This window comes from Scyliorhinus canicula, chromosome 9 (assembly GCF_902713615.1).
Source record: "Scyliorhinus canicula chromosome 9, sScyCan1.1, whole genome shotgun sequence".
NCBI classification, from domain to species: domain Eukaryota; kingdom Metazoa; phylum Chordata; class Chondrichthyes; order Carcharhiniformes; family Scyliorhinidae; genus Scyliorhinus; species Scyliorhinus canicula.
This window is the reverse complement of record NC_052154.1, coordinates 191,108,615-191,123,532: the sequence shown is the minus strand read 5'-3', so window position 1 is coordinate 191,123,532 and position 14,918 is coordinate 191,108,615. Positions and strand designations below refer to the sequence as shown.

The 14,918-nt window shown below is 47.0% G+C and overlaps 1 protein-coding gene across 4 annotated transcripts in view; it reads left to right on the top strand.

Annotated features, from left to right (window-relative positions):
* prmt3 (protein arginine methyltransferase 3) overlaps positions 1-14,918 on the top strand; it is a 273,568-nt gene that overhangs the window by 229,186 nt on the left and 29,464 nt on the right. For 3 of the 4 annotated variants that reach the window (XM_038808357.1, XM_038808355.1, XM_038808356.1), the window contains exons 14-15: positions 8,629-8,679; positions 11,350-11,437. The exons of the other annotated variant lie outside the window; for it this stretch is intronic. In XM_038808357.1, coding sequence (XP_038664285.1) covers positions 8,629-8,679; positions 11,350-11,437 — 139 coding nt within the window. The remainder of the gene's footprint in view (positions 1-8,628; positions 8,680-11,349; positions 11,438-14,918) is intronic. 4 annotated transcript variants of the gene reach the window in all.

The following is a 14,918-nucleotide window of genomic DNA, read 5'->3' as shown; positions in this document are numbered from 1 at the left end:
TTTCGAATATTTTGCCTGGACCTATTTTCTATATAATAGAATCCCAGAATCCCTATGGTGCAGAAGGAGGTGATTTGGGCAAATGAATGGTAGATGCAGTATAATTTGGATAATGTGAGGTTATCCACTTTGGTTGCAAAAACAAGAAGGCAGATTATTATCTGAATGGCTATAAATTAGGAGAGAGTAATGTGCAGTGGGACCTGGGTGTCCTTGTACACCAGTCACTGAAGGTAAGCATGCAGGTGCAACAGGCGGTAAAGAAGGCAAATAGTATGTTAGCCTTCAAAGCGAAAGGATTGGAGTCCAGGAGCAGTGATGTCTTGCTGCAATTATACAGGACCTTGGTGAGGCCACACCTGGAATATTGTATGCAATTTTGGTCTCCTTTTCTGAGGAAGGATGTTCTTGCTATAGAGGAAGTGCAGAGAAGGTTTACCAGGCTGATTTCTGGGATGGCAGGACTGACGTACGAGGAGAGATTGAGTTGGTTAGGATTGTGTTCGCTGGAGTTCAGAAGCATGAGGGGGGCTCTCATCGCAACCTTTACAATTCTAACAGGACTGGACAGGATAGATGCAGGAAGGATGTTCCCGCTGGTGGGTGTGTCCAGAACCAGGGATCACAGTCTCAGGTAGACCACTTAGGACAGAGATGAGGAGAAATGTCTTCACCCAGTCGGTCTGTGAAATCCTTTACCGCAGGAAGTAGTTGAGGCCAAAGTATTGTATGTTTTCAAGTAGCCGTTATCTAAAGCATATCAAAGGATATCGGGCGAAAGCGTAACTAGGCTATTGATTTGGATGATCAGCCATGATCATAATGAATGGCGAAGCAAGCTCAAAGGGCCGAATGGCCTCCTCCTGCCCCTAGTCTCTATGTTTCTATGGAATAGAATGTATAGATAAATGCCAGCAACCAGACCACAGCGTAGAAGCAGCAGAAAAGTGCTGCAGGAATGTGTTTCAATGCTGCCATGGCCAGAATGATTCGACAAGGTGGAGGGAGCTAGGGCTTTTCTCACTGGGGCGAAGAAGGCAGAGAGGTCACTTGATAGAAATGAAAAAATGAAAATCGCTTATTGTCACGAGTAGGCTTCAATGAAGTTACTGTGAAAAACCCCTAGTCGCCACATTCCGGCGCCTGTCCGGGGAGGCTGGTACGGGAATTGAACCGTGCTGCTGGCCTGCTTGGCCTGCTTTAAAAGCCAGCGATTTAGCTCACCAGGTGTACAAGGTGATGAGAGGCACGGATAGAGTGGATAGCCAGAGACTTTTCCCCAGGGTGGAAACGGCTGTCATGAGAGGACATAATTTTAAGATGATTGGAGGAAGGTATAGAGGAGATGTCTTTACACAGAGAGTGGTGTGGAATGCACTGCCAGTAGAGATGGTGGAGTCAGAATCATTAGGGACATTTAAGCAACTCTTAGACAAGCACATGGACAGCAGTAAATTGAAGGGGTATAGGTTAGGTTGATCTTAGATTAGGATAAATGGTCGGCACAACATTGTGGGCTGAAGGGCCTGTACTGTGCTGTACTGTTCTGTGTTCTAGGAAAATAAATCAGGATATGCATATGTGGGAGAAGTGACCTTGAGGATAGCATGCATTTTTCTCCTAATGGAGGCTGTCCCAATTTGTAAATTACAATTTACATGTTCCCACGGTACATTTTTATGCTATTAAATATGAATAGGTGGAAAAGCAGTGATAGAAGGAAAAGTGGAGGCCCCCTCGACCCACCAGCCTTTGGCCTCCGATGAGGGTGATCACATCAGTTGCGAAACAGGCAGTGTTTATACACACTGGCCTTCTATATACATCCAGATCATTCATCAACCTGCGCTTATAAATTGGACTTTACTGCCGTCCCATGTGGGAAAGCTACCTGGGGGGCACAGTCTCATTTGAAATTACCCTTCAGGCTCCTTTGATGGTTCAATGAGTAAACTATGTTGCCTAACGTATTACTGAGTGACACAGACAGACCTCCGTGCTTCCAGCTTTGATCCCTGGTCTCGGCCGAGTTGTGACGTTTTTAAAGTGAGTGCGTCTGTAGCTGAGCTGCAGGAGGGCAATTCACATAAAGGATGCTGATCTCGTAAACATGTTCCGCTGCAGAATTTTCCATAGATCCCAAAAGACCACAAACACTCCGGCTCACTCCGACATTCGTATTAATGTTGAATTCGCAGACCCAGATTTATCAAAGTAGACAATGGTGTTCAAATGAGGATCAAGTTAAGGATTCACTGTCCTTCCCAGACAATGCATAAGACCAGCTGGGGGGGGGCATAACAATTGGCTTTAACGCCCGGACACAAGGAAGAGGAAGAACATCAGCCAGGCCTCCTCCCCATAAATGATTTCAAGGTTAGAAAGTACGGTTACAGTTGGGTTTGATTGCTAAGTGAATAAGGGCGGCAAGGGGGCACAGTGGTTAGCACAGTTGTTTCACAGCTCCGGTGGCCCAAGCTCGCTTTCTGGCTTGGGTCACTGTCTGTGTGGAGTCTGCACGTTCTTCCGTGTCTGCATAGGTTTCCTCCGGGTGCTCCGGTTTCCTCTGTTATGGGCCAGGGTTTAGAGAACCCCAAAGTGTATCATGGAGTTCACCTGACCCACTACTTTTAATAGATTGTGGTATGGGGAGCACACGGCCCACTCTACAGGTGTGGTACAGCAGAAATGGAAAAGTAATTTTTAAAGCAAAACAATGTTTATTCTATGAACTCAAGTTAACCTTTTTAAAACATACAGTGAACATCTCAGCAACCATCAATTCAAGTACAGCCCCCAAAGAATACAACACTAAGTAATCCTTAATAACTTCCCAAACAACATCCAGAAGACAAAAGAAACACCTTTTAACAGCAACACATCAGGTTTACATTCGCTACTGAGAACATTAATAATTCTGAATTCACCAAATGATTAAGAGATAGTCTTTTCATGGCAGAGAGAACAGTACACCTGCTTTGTCTGGCTTCAGTTCCAATACTAAAATGAAACCAAAAAAACACAGACACCCCCAAGCTTTTCTCAAAGTGAAACTAAAAAGCAGAGCCAGAGCTCAGCTCCACCCACACTCTGACATCACTGCAGTGACATGAGCAGCCAAACATTTCTTAAAGTGACATCCTCATGACACCTCCCACAGTTCAAAGATGTACAGGTTAGGTGGATTGGCCGTGCTAAATTGCCCCTTAGTGCCCAAAAAGGTTAGGTGGGGTTACTGGGTTATGGGGATAGGGTGGAGGTGTGGGCTTAGGTAGGGTGCTCTTTCCAAAGTCAGGTGCAGACTTGATGGGCCGAATGGCCTCCTTCTGCACTGTAGATTCTATGATAAACTGAACACACGTGAGACGGGATGTTAACGCTCCCTCCACAGTGGAAACAAGATGAGCGGGCAGTTAGAATTGCACATGGGACGTCACCAATCCCACAAACTGGCTCGGGACTTCATTAAATATGCAGATCATTTTTGACTAATGGCATTGGAGCTCAATTGCTATTAAATATGGGCCTGAGTGTTGATAGGCCTGTGGCCTCACCGGAGTCAGGGCCAGAGGACGACCCAGACCGTATTTCTGTTTGTATGACTGTCTGTTTGGGGCCAGAGAAATTGGTAAAGTTCTTGGATCCCACGAGAAATGTGTTATCCTCCTTGTTCAGACTCCAATTACCCTCCCCCCCCCCCCCCCCCCCCAACCACCCCCCATGCCCCTCACACGCAAAACCGCCTCCATTTCCCCCACATCACCCATACCCTTTGATCCGCTCACCTAAATGCCAGGGACTGTTGCATTGACGTTTGCTGGCCCGTTGTTTGGGCGGAGAATGAGCTGGGGGTATGCAGATGAAGTCGCCACTTAAAACCTTCCAAACTCGGGAAGGTTTTGCCACCCAACTCGACCATATCCCGTACCAGCCTCCCCGGACAGGCGCCGGAATGTGGCGACTAGGGGCTTTTCACAGTAACTTCATTGAAGCCTACTCGTGACAATAAGCGATTTTCATTTTTCATTTCATTTTCATTTCATTTTCATTTCATGTGCAGTTGTCAGTCCAAGCTAAAGTTTGGACTTTGCTGTCTCAACCAACCTGGAGAAACACTTGGGGTGGGCACCAGAGGGCTGTAAGCAGCTGTGGAACAGTGCCCCTGTATGAAACGCCACTTCAGAGAGGAAATGTGGGGAGAAAAAGGGAATGATTTACAGCCATCCCAATACTTGCAGTCATCCTATGTGTGTGTGTGTGGGTGTGACAATTATACAGCCTCTCTCTACTTCATCAGAAGCAGTAGTTTGCTAGTGTCGTCCACACCAACAAATGTCTGTTTTCTTCATTTATTAATTTTGTGTTTTTGGATGTAGCGACCAATGGTATGGTTGCAAAATTTGCGAATAACAGAAAGATAGGTAGGAAAGCAAGTTGTGAAGAGGACATGAGGCTACAAAAGGAGATGGATAGGTTAGATGAGTGAGCAAAGATCGGGCAAATGGGGAATAATGTGGGAAAATGCGAAATTGTCCATTTTGGCAGGGAAAATGAAAAAGAAACTTCTTATCTAAGTGGGGAGAGATTGCAGAGCTCCGAAATGTCCGAGTGCGTGGGTTGCAAAAGGTGAGTAAGCAGGCGCAGCAAGTAATTAGGAAAGCGAATCGAATATTAGGCACACAAGGCAATGGGCTGTGTGCTGGAAAATGCAATTAGAATAGTTAGGTGGTTGTTTGTTTTTGATCGGCGCAGACTCAATGGGCCGAAGGGCCTTTTCTGAGACCTCTATGATTCCAATGTTGCCATTTATTGTGAGGGGAATGGATTACAAAAATAGAGAGATTATGCATGAGTGAAACAGGACACTGGTCAGGCCACATCAGGAATACTGTGTACAGTATCGGTCTCCTTATTTAAGCAGAAGCATTGGAAACAATTCAGAGAAAGTTTGCTGGACTCATACATGGAATGGGAGGTTAGTTTTATGAGAGAAGACTGGAGAAGCTAAGCTTGTATTTGTTGGAGTGTGGAGGAGTAAGAGGTGACTAGATTGAAACATATAAGATCCTGAGATGCCTTGACAGGAGGAATGAGGAAAGGGTCTTCCCTCCAGTAGGAGAACCTCGAACTTGGGGACCACTGTTTAAAAATAAGACGAGGCCCCTTTAAGACAGAGATGAGAAGAATTTTTTTCTCTCTGAACCTTGAGAGATTTTGGAACTCTCTTCCTCAAATGGCAATGGAAGCAGAATCTCCGAAAGGTTTTAAGGCAGAGGGAGACTGATTCTTGATAAGCAAGGGGGTGAAGGGTTATCGGCGGGTAGGCAGGAATGTGGAGTTGAGGTTAAAATCAGATCAGCGATGATCTTACTGAATGGTGGAGCTGGCTCGAGGGGCTGAATGGTCCTAATTCGTATTTTCACATGTGTTCATTGATAATTGAGTTGAATCTTTTTTTGACATCACTGACCAAGATGTTTCCGGACGGTTTTGTGGGGTTCGCTCATAGTCACTCTGATCCCAGCTCAGGTTATGTCATCATTTTAATGTTTGCTTGGAAAAAAAATGGAAAGCCTGAGATTTGGTGTTGACATTGTGTTTATACCTTCAAAATGGTGGGCTGCCTTTCCTGCTACAGGTAGCCTGCTGGCTCTGAGACCAGGCTCTTAACATGATCTTTGTTGCGTTCTACAATGTTTTGTAAGTTTGAGTTCCGCTCCAGAGACTCCAGCCCATAATCTAGGCTGGCATTCCAGGTTCAAGGCCTTGGCCACTGTCAGAGGTGCCACACTTAAGTTGGGGTGTTGAACCCAGACACTGACCCATGCGTGTAAGAGATTCCTTTGTGCTATTCGGAGAAGTACAGGAGATTTCTCCTGGGTGCCCTGGCCACCTTTAACCCCTCAACCTATCAGTAAAATAGATCAGCAGATCGTTATCTCATTGCCATTCACAGGGCTGTGCCTAACACTATTGGACTGCTTTATTTCTTGCATCGTCCCGCTTCAAAAATAGGCCGTGAACCAGTTTGGAGCATCCTGCGTGTTTCAAAGGTGCTGTACAAATCCAGCATTCTGTTTTCAAAATGAAATTATGGTCAGACTGTCATTCAAACTAAAGCTGTGTCACTGATGTCTTGACAGGAAAGCACTTATCCACGGATCTGTGATCTGGCTTAAATTAAATCTCGGTTAACTGGTTTGTAGTCTGCTGGTCAAAGATAGGGCTGTAAACTTCCAAGCCGTGGAATTCTCCCAAATAATGACAACGGGCGGGAACTTCTCAAAAGGGAACAAAGTCCCCGAGCGCGCATTTAGCCGCGTGTTTCCCGGCTCTCGCAGTGCCCAGAAACACGTGGCTATTCAACGCGACTCACGTTGAATAAGGGGACTGAACAGGGAACATGTGGTCAAGGCTGCTCAAAGCCCCCGGATTTACAACGGGGAGCTCTGCTCGCCTGAACTCCCCATTGTCGAGACATAGGCTGATCTCCGAGGTCCCCCAAAAAATCCCCGACCCAGCCCAAAGGCAATATGGGAGGGTCCTCAGCCCCCCATACCACGCCGCGCAATCCCGGCCCGACCGCGCACGTGCAAAATATGGCAGCGTGGCATTTTGGCAGTGCCAACCTGGCACACGGGCAGTGCCCATGCCAGCTGGCAGTTCCACATGGGTACCTTGTCATTGCCAGGATGGCATCCAGGTGGTACTGCCAGGGTGCCAGGCTGGCAATGCCAGGGTACCACCCCCTGCCCAAAGGGTAAGCAGCTGGGGGCCTTTGATCCTCTTGGAGACCCCCACGAGTGCCTTTCCATCTGGTCCCCGCGATCTCTGAGGCAAAGGGGGTGAATCTGCACATTAAAGTAAGGCTTACTGCCGGGTTACGAGCCGGGTGGATCCCGGGAGCGGGGTCTTCCAGCTTTCAGTGGCCACATTACTCCGCTGTGCAGCGAGGCTGTAGGATCTCGCTCAAAGTGTCATTTTAAACAGGAATCACAGGGTGATTGTGCCAGGTGTAGGGGTACGATTCAGACGCAATTCACCCACACTTAGTCATTTTCTGGAGCTTCGGGAGATTCTCACTGAAAAATCCGACATTTGGAATATTTTCTGTAATTGGGAACTAAAGACGCCGGCAAGACTGGTCCTCCGAGATCGGGGCGCCCTTTTTAAACGTTGCTCAGATCTCAAAGCTAAGTTGAAGGTCCCCCACACTCCCCACCCACGGACATCACAACCCCCCACAAACATGGGCAACACCCCCAAACCTTGACCCCAGAGTGGCAACCTCCCTCCCATCACTAACTTTCCTTGTCACCAGCACACCACCCCCCACACCGCCCAGGCGTGAGGGTGACCTGGCCCCACCCCCAAACATATACTGGCCCCCGCCTCCCAGTGAGCACGCCCCACGTTGGAGTTACTGAGGGCCCTCCCCACCCCCACTTTTGGCCACTTCGGCTTTAAGAGCAGCCCGTCTTTCAGTCACCCCTCCCCCATGCACCCGCTTCACACCCCACCCTTCATATCCCCTCTTCACACTCCCCCTTTTATGCCCCCCTTTATGCATCTCCTTCACCCTTCCTTTTCATGGCCATGCCCCCCCCCCCCTCAGGCCCCACACCTTGGCAGTGCTCCTTGGCACCTTGGCACTGACTATGGCACTTGGGTAGTGCCAACCTGGTACCCTTGCACTGCCAACCTGGCACACTGCCAGGGTGCCATATTGGCACTGCTCAGGTGCCACATTGGTGCTGCCTGGGTGCCAGGGACATGCTCTACCCTGTTCCTGACCACACAATGTTGCAATGGCCTCCGAACTCCCAGCGTAGTCATCGCGTCTGGTCCGCGTTTTTGGAAACTAGTACAGATTCGCGCCGGGCTCACGCTGCGCCAGATATGTGAGTCTGGTTCACGCCCAGCGAGGGCGTAATCCAGATCATGCCAGATGCTGTGGGCTGGGAGCATCGTGATCGGTTCAGCGCCCTGCACGAACCCCGATTAGGGACTCTCCTGCAATTTACCGGAATAACGGGATCGACGCCGGGCACAACGTGGTCAGAGAATCGCGCACAAGATCCCTTCCTCCAATTCTGGCCGCAAATGCCTAAACCTTCCCCACCTCCCCCCTCCTTTACAATGCTCCTTTCGACGGACCTCCTTGATCAAGTTATTGCTGACATACCTCAATGTCCCTTTGTTCTTTGTTTGTTCTTTGCCCCCCTCGCCTGGCTCAATGTCAAGTTTGTCTGGTAAGCACGACAGTAAAGCACCTTGGGATGTTTTTTGCCGTTAAAGGCGCTATACCAATGCAAGTTGTTACTGCAGCGGCTGAAGGTTTCCCTATGAAGATGCAATTCTGCAGCTCGCTGCACAGTTACCATTTTAATAGTCCGCTGGGAGAAGAAAATGTCACACAAATGGTTTAAGATGATGCAGTACTACATTTGTGATAAATATTTATTGTGGCTCTGGGAAACAAATAATTTTAAAAATGTAACGAGGAGCAAGTCTCGGAGTGAATGCCGGCATTGACTAACCACCAGTGTATTGCATCTGCTGTCACATTATTCAGAGAGTTGAACACATTTCTGATTTTTGATTTAGTCTTGTGTGTTTTTTTAAAAGGCAATTTCCGGCCACTTCGATATTTTATTTGAGAGGAATTGCAGCAATCAGGTGAGTACTCTCGTCTCTGCGAAGCGCATTTACAATTGACTGATTTTGTCAAGTTAAATGGCAAGAACTGATTCATGGAATCTTACTGTTCAGAAGGAGGCCATTCAGCCCACTTTTACTGTGCTGATCAGCTCTGAACGCTCTCTGGTGCAGCCATACCCTTTGTCTAGTTCAAGAACGAAGGCCATACCTACCTCAGCCAATGAAGTAAATTATGCCATATCCTTTCCTAACCACCTTATTGCCCTGTCCTGCCACGTTATGTAGACATACATCCCAAGGTGTCCCAGTGCACCTACACATCTGAGAATCATATATTGCCTATTCCCTCACTTTGTCTGGCTTCCCTAAATACATGGGGCGGGATTCTCCGGTTGGCCAGCCGTGTTAACCTGGGCGGTGCGCCCTCGCCAAGGCGGGATTCTCATTCCTCCCACCTGCCAATGGGATTTCCCATTGAGGGAAGCCCCACGCTGCCGTGGAAACTGCGGGCGCGACGGAGAATCCCGCCAACGGAGAATCCAGCCCCATGGTCTCTTCAGTTTATAGATTGGATTCCAATTGCCACTCAACTGCCCACCTGACCACCCCATTGATATATTCCTGCAGTCTACAGCTTCCTTACTCACGGTTCAACCATCCGGCCAATTTTTGTAACATCTGCAAACCTCTTAATCATGCCCACTGCACTTAGGCAGCAAGGTGGCACAGTGGTTAGCACAGTTGCTTCACAGCTTCAGGGTCCCGGGTTCGATTCCCGGCTTGGGTCCCTGTCTGTGCGGAGTCTGCACGTTCTCCCCGTGTCCGCGTGGGTTTCCTCCGGGTGCTCCGGTTTCCTCCCACATGTCCAAAGATGTGCAGGTTAGGTGGATTGGCCATGCTAAATTGCCCTTAGTGTCCAAAAAGGTTGGGTGAGGTTACTGAATTACAAGATTAAGTGTGAAGGCATAGGCCCAAGTTGGGTACTCTTTCCAAGGGCCGGTGCAGACTCGATGGGCCAAATGGCCTCCTTCTGCACTGTAAATTCTATGATTCTGTGTCTAAGTCATTGATCCATACCACAAAAAACCCACAATTCAGCACAAAACCCTGTAAAACCCCATAGAAACAGCCTCTGAGTCACTAAAACATCCTTTAGCCGTTACCATTGTCTTCCTGCCACTGGGAATAATAATCTTTATTAGTGTCACAAGTAGGCTTACATTTACACTGCAATAAAGTTACTGTGAAAATCACCTGCAACTTTCCCATGGATCCGATGAGCTTTCTTTTTTCTGAACATTCTGCCTTATCAGAAGCTTTGCTCTAATCCATGTAGACTACTTCAATGGGCAATAATACTGACGTCTTGTGCTCCACAACTTGCCGCATCCCTAGCCAAGCTGTTCCAGTACAGCTACAACACTGGTATCTACCCAGCAATGTGGAAAATTTCCCATGTATGTGCCGTACACAAGAACTAGGCCAAATCCAACCCAGCCACTGACTGCCCCATTAGTCTACTCTCGATCATCAGTAAAGTGATGGAAGAGGTCTTCAACAGTGCTATCAAGCAGTACTTACTCAGCAACAACATGCTCATGGATGTTCAGTTTAGGACCCTCTGAAATCTGGATCCATGGTGCTGTGATGCAGAAGTGCTAACCACTGTGTCACTGTGCTGCCCCTGACATAAGGTATCTGACAGAAGGTTCCCATTATTGACTTATTCTGTTACATGCTCTTTGACAACTGAGATCAAAATGGGAGCAGTGTCTAGATTTGTTACATTTAGAAGCATATTTGCTCTGAACGCCCTGCGACTGACTTAACCTTCAAGTAGCTGTTAGCACTCTGCTTTAGCTGAATCATGTCCCTGCTTAGTGAAAGGACCGCTCCCCAGTTTAAAACCTTTACTTCTGATTAGCCTTTATCCTTTTCCATGACTACATTATAAATCCAACGGAACTGTGATTACTGACATAGAAATGCTACCCTTTCCTTTTCCAATTTCTAAAGTGTAAAGCCGGGAACTGAGACACAAACCCTCTTCTGTTTCCCTCCACTTCCTCCTGTGTCCTGTGATGCAGAGGCGTTAGAGTTGTCGAGATTAGATCTTTGCTGAGCGTCAAATGGCAACATCGCAAATAGGCAGCACTGGAACGACACAGCAACTCTGCTCATATTTATGCAAAGACGCTCCTAAATGAGCTGGTTACCGTGATATTATGAGAAATATGCAGAACTGTTAGGATTAATGTTATGCCCAAATCAATCACAGAGGGAGCTAGATGCAGAGCTATATAAAGTGTCGAAGCTAAGTCTTCGGGGAGAGAGTTGAGGAGAAGGCTAGAAGACAGATTGTAGGAAAGCTAGTGCGAGTGAGAGTAGATCATAGTTATTGTATTTTTGGTAGAGTTTAAATTGTATATGTATTGTCCATTGTTTATTATATAGAAGTAAGAGTCAAATTCAATTAAGCACTGTGAATAAATCTTTCATTTTGTTTGATACAAAAGCTAATTGTGGCCCTTGTGAACACTACGCCAACCAACACCAACAACACCACAAAGAACGCTGCACTTTAAGGCAGCGATGTGATTTGGCAAGAAGCGATATTTCATGTGAAAGGGTGTTGCGGGGCCTGTCTGGATTGTTTCTAATCAGAAACATTTGAAATCTCCTCCTTAGGTCATGTTCTCCACTGGTCCGCGAAGCCCCCAAACGCACTGGAAACAAACTGTGTTTCTCCTGGAGCAGCCCATCAAAGTGAATAAAGGTAACTTGGTTGGTCCAACATGTACCCGTGTCCAGAGACGTGGCATTCGTAAAGCCTGTGGGGATCGCTCATTCCATCTGGCGGCCTTGTCAGATACTTTCAGAACCCAACAATGGCTTATCCTGTTTTCTTGTTTCCTCTATTAATTGTTGCAAATTTCTTCGAAACAACTTCAGCTTTTGCGAATTTAAGGGGTAGGATCGTACACACGGTCGACAATGGCAGAAACAAGAATATTAGCAAACAAAATTAGGAGCCGTGACCATCCAATCTGTATTCAAAGATTATCCTGCGCTCCAGCCAGTGGAAAGATTTAATCAGCTGCCTTCCGCTTCGGGCTCTACCTTGGAAAGTGTTTGTGTCGCATCAAATGAATTGAATGGACAGATGCTAACAGACCACATTTCCTCTGGTTAATACTCTAAGGTGAAGGGCACTGTCTTTTTCAACCGCACCAAGTGCCATTAAAAGAAAACTGTGAGACTAAAGTTCAACAAGTTCCTTCTGTTAAAATCAAGGTTAAAAGCAGGCTAAACACTAGTTATTGGAAATGAGCAAACTCCAATATTGTTCTATATATAATGAAGAATGCTTAGCTTCTTTTTGTGCCACCATTTGTGCAACAGCGGGAGATGGAGGAGCAGATAGGTAGACAGATTTTGGCAAGGAGTAAAAGCAACAGGGTTGTTGTGATGGGAGACTTTAACTTACCCAATATTGACTGGGACTCACTTAGTGCTGGGGGCTTGGACGGGGCAGAGTTTGTAAGGAACATCCAGGAGAGCTTCTTCAAACAATATGTAGACAGTCCAACTAGGGAAGGGGCTGTACTGCACCTAGTATTGGGGAATGAGCCCGGCCAGGTGGTAGAAGTTTCAGTAGGGGAGCATTTCGGGAACAGTGACCACAATTCAGTAAGTTTTAAAGTGCTGGTGGACAAAGATAAGAATGGTCCTAGGGTGAATGTGCTAAATTGGGGGAAGGCAAATAATAACAATATTAGGCAGGAGCTGAAGAACTTAGATTGGGGCGGATGTTTGAGGGTAAATCAACATCTGACATGTGGGAGGCTTTCAAATGTCAGTTGAAAGGAATTCGGGACCGGCATGTTCCTGTGCGGAAGAAGGATAAATACGGCAAATTTCGGGAACCTTGGATAACGAGAGATATTGTAACGAGAGACCTCGTCAAAAAGAAAAAGGAGGCATTTGTTAGGGCTAGAAGGCTGGGAATAGACGAAGCCTGTGTGGAATATAAGGAAAGTAGGAAGGAACTTAAGCAAGGAGTCAGGAGGGCGAAAAGGGATCTCGGAAAGTAATTGGCAAATAGGGTTAAGGAAAATCCCAAGGCTTTTTACACGTACATAAAAAGCAAGAGGGTAGCCAGGGAAAGGGTTGGCCCACTGAAGGACAGACGAGGGAATCTATGTCTGGAACCAGAGGAAATGGGCGAGGTACTAAATGAATACTTTGCATCAGTATTCACCAAAGAAAAGGAATTGGTGGATGTTGAGTCTGGAGAAGGGTAGATAGCCTGGGTTACATTGAGATCCAAAAAGACCAGGTGTTGGGCGTCTTGAAAAATATAAAGGTAGATAAGTCCCCAGGGCCTGATGGGATCTACCCCAGAATACTGAAGGAGGCTAGAGAGGAAATTGCTGAGGCCTTGACAGAAATCTTTGGATCCTCACTGTCTTCAGGTGATGTCCCGGAGGACTGGAGAATAGCCAATGTTGTTGCTTTGTTTAAGAAGGGGAGCAAAGATAATCCAGGGAACTACAGGCCAGTGAGCCTTACATCAGTGGTAGGGAAATTACTGGAGAGAATTCTTTGAGACAGGATCTACTCCCATTTGGAAGCAAATGGATGTATTAGCGAGAGGCAGCACGGGTTTGTGAAGGGGAGGTCATGTCTCACTAACTTGATAGAGCTTTTCGAGGAGGTCACAAAGCTGATTGATGCAGGTAGGGCAGTGGATGTTGTCTATATGGACTTCATTAAGGCCTTTGACAAGGTCCCTCATGGCAGACTTGTACAAAAGATGAAGTCACATGGGATCAGGGGTGAGCTGGCAAGATGGATACAGAACTGGCTAGGTCATAGAAGGCAGAGAGTAGCAATGGAAAGGTGCTTTTCTGATTGGAGGGCTGTGACAAGTGTCTTCCGCAGGGATCAGTGCTGGGACCTTGCTGTCCGTAGCATATATAAATGATTTGGAGGAAAATGGAACTGGTCTGATTAGTAAGTTTGCAGACGACACAAAGGTTGGTGGATTTGTGGATAGCGATGAGGACTGTCAGAGGATACAGCAGGATTTAGATCATTTGGAGACTTGGGCGGGAGATGGCAGATGGAGTTTAATCCAGAGAAATGTGAGGTAATGCATTTTGGAAGGTCTAATTCAGGTAGGAAATATACAGTGAATGGAAGAACCCTCAAGAGTATTGACAGTCAGAGAGATCTAGATGTACAGGTCCACAGGTCACTGAAAGGGGAAACACAGGTGGAGAAGATAGTCAAGAAGGCATACGGCATGCTTGCCTTCATTGTCCGGGGCACTGAGTGTACAAATTGGCAAGCCATGTTGCAGCTGTGTAGAACCTTAGTTAGGCCACACTTGGAGTATAGTGTTCAATTCTGGTCGCCGCACTACCAGAGCATGTGGAGGCTTTAGAGAGGGTGCAGAAGAGATTTACCAGGATGTTGCCTGGCATGGAGGGTGTCAGCTATGAGGAGAGGTGAAATGAAATGAAAATGAATGAAATGAGAATCGCTTATTGTCACGAGTAGGCTTCAATGAAGTTACTGTGAAAAGCCCCTAGTCGCCACATTCCGGCGCCTGTTCGGGGAGGCTGGTACGGGAATTGAACCGTGCTGCTGGCCTGCCTTGGTCTGCTTTCAAAGCCAGCGATTTAGCCCTGTGTGCTGAACCAGCCCCAGGTTGAATAAGCTTGGTTTGTTCTCACTAAAACGACGGAGGTTGAGGGGCGACCTGATGGAGGTCTACAGAATTATGAGGGGCATAGACAGAGTGGATAGTCAGAGGCTTTTTCCGAGGGTAGAGGGATCAATTACTAGGGGGCATAGGTTTAAGGTGCGAGGGGCAATGTTTAGAGGAGATGTACGAGGCAAGTTTTTTACACAGAGGGTAGTTGGTGCCTGGAACTCGCTGCCGGAGGAGGTGGTGGAAGCAGGGACGATAGTGACATTTAAGGGGCATCTTGACAAATACATGAATAGGATGGGAATAGAGGGATACGGACCATGGATGTGCAGAAGATTTTAGTTTAGACGGGCAGCATGGTCGGCACAGGCTTGGAGGGCCGAAGGGCCTGTTCCTGTGCTGTACTTTTCTTTGTTCTTTGTCATTGATGCTTCTATTTATCGATATACACAATATATTAAATTATATTGTGTTTCATCTTTACGAGTCAAATTGTACTTGCTCTTTGGTGTAAAAGTTGTACAAATCTGTTATCTTA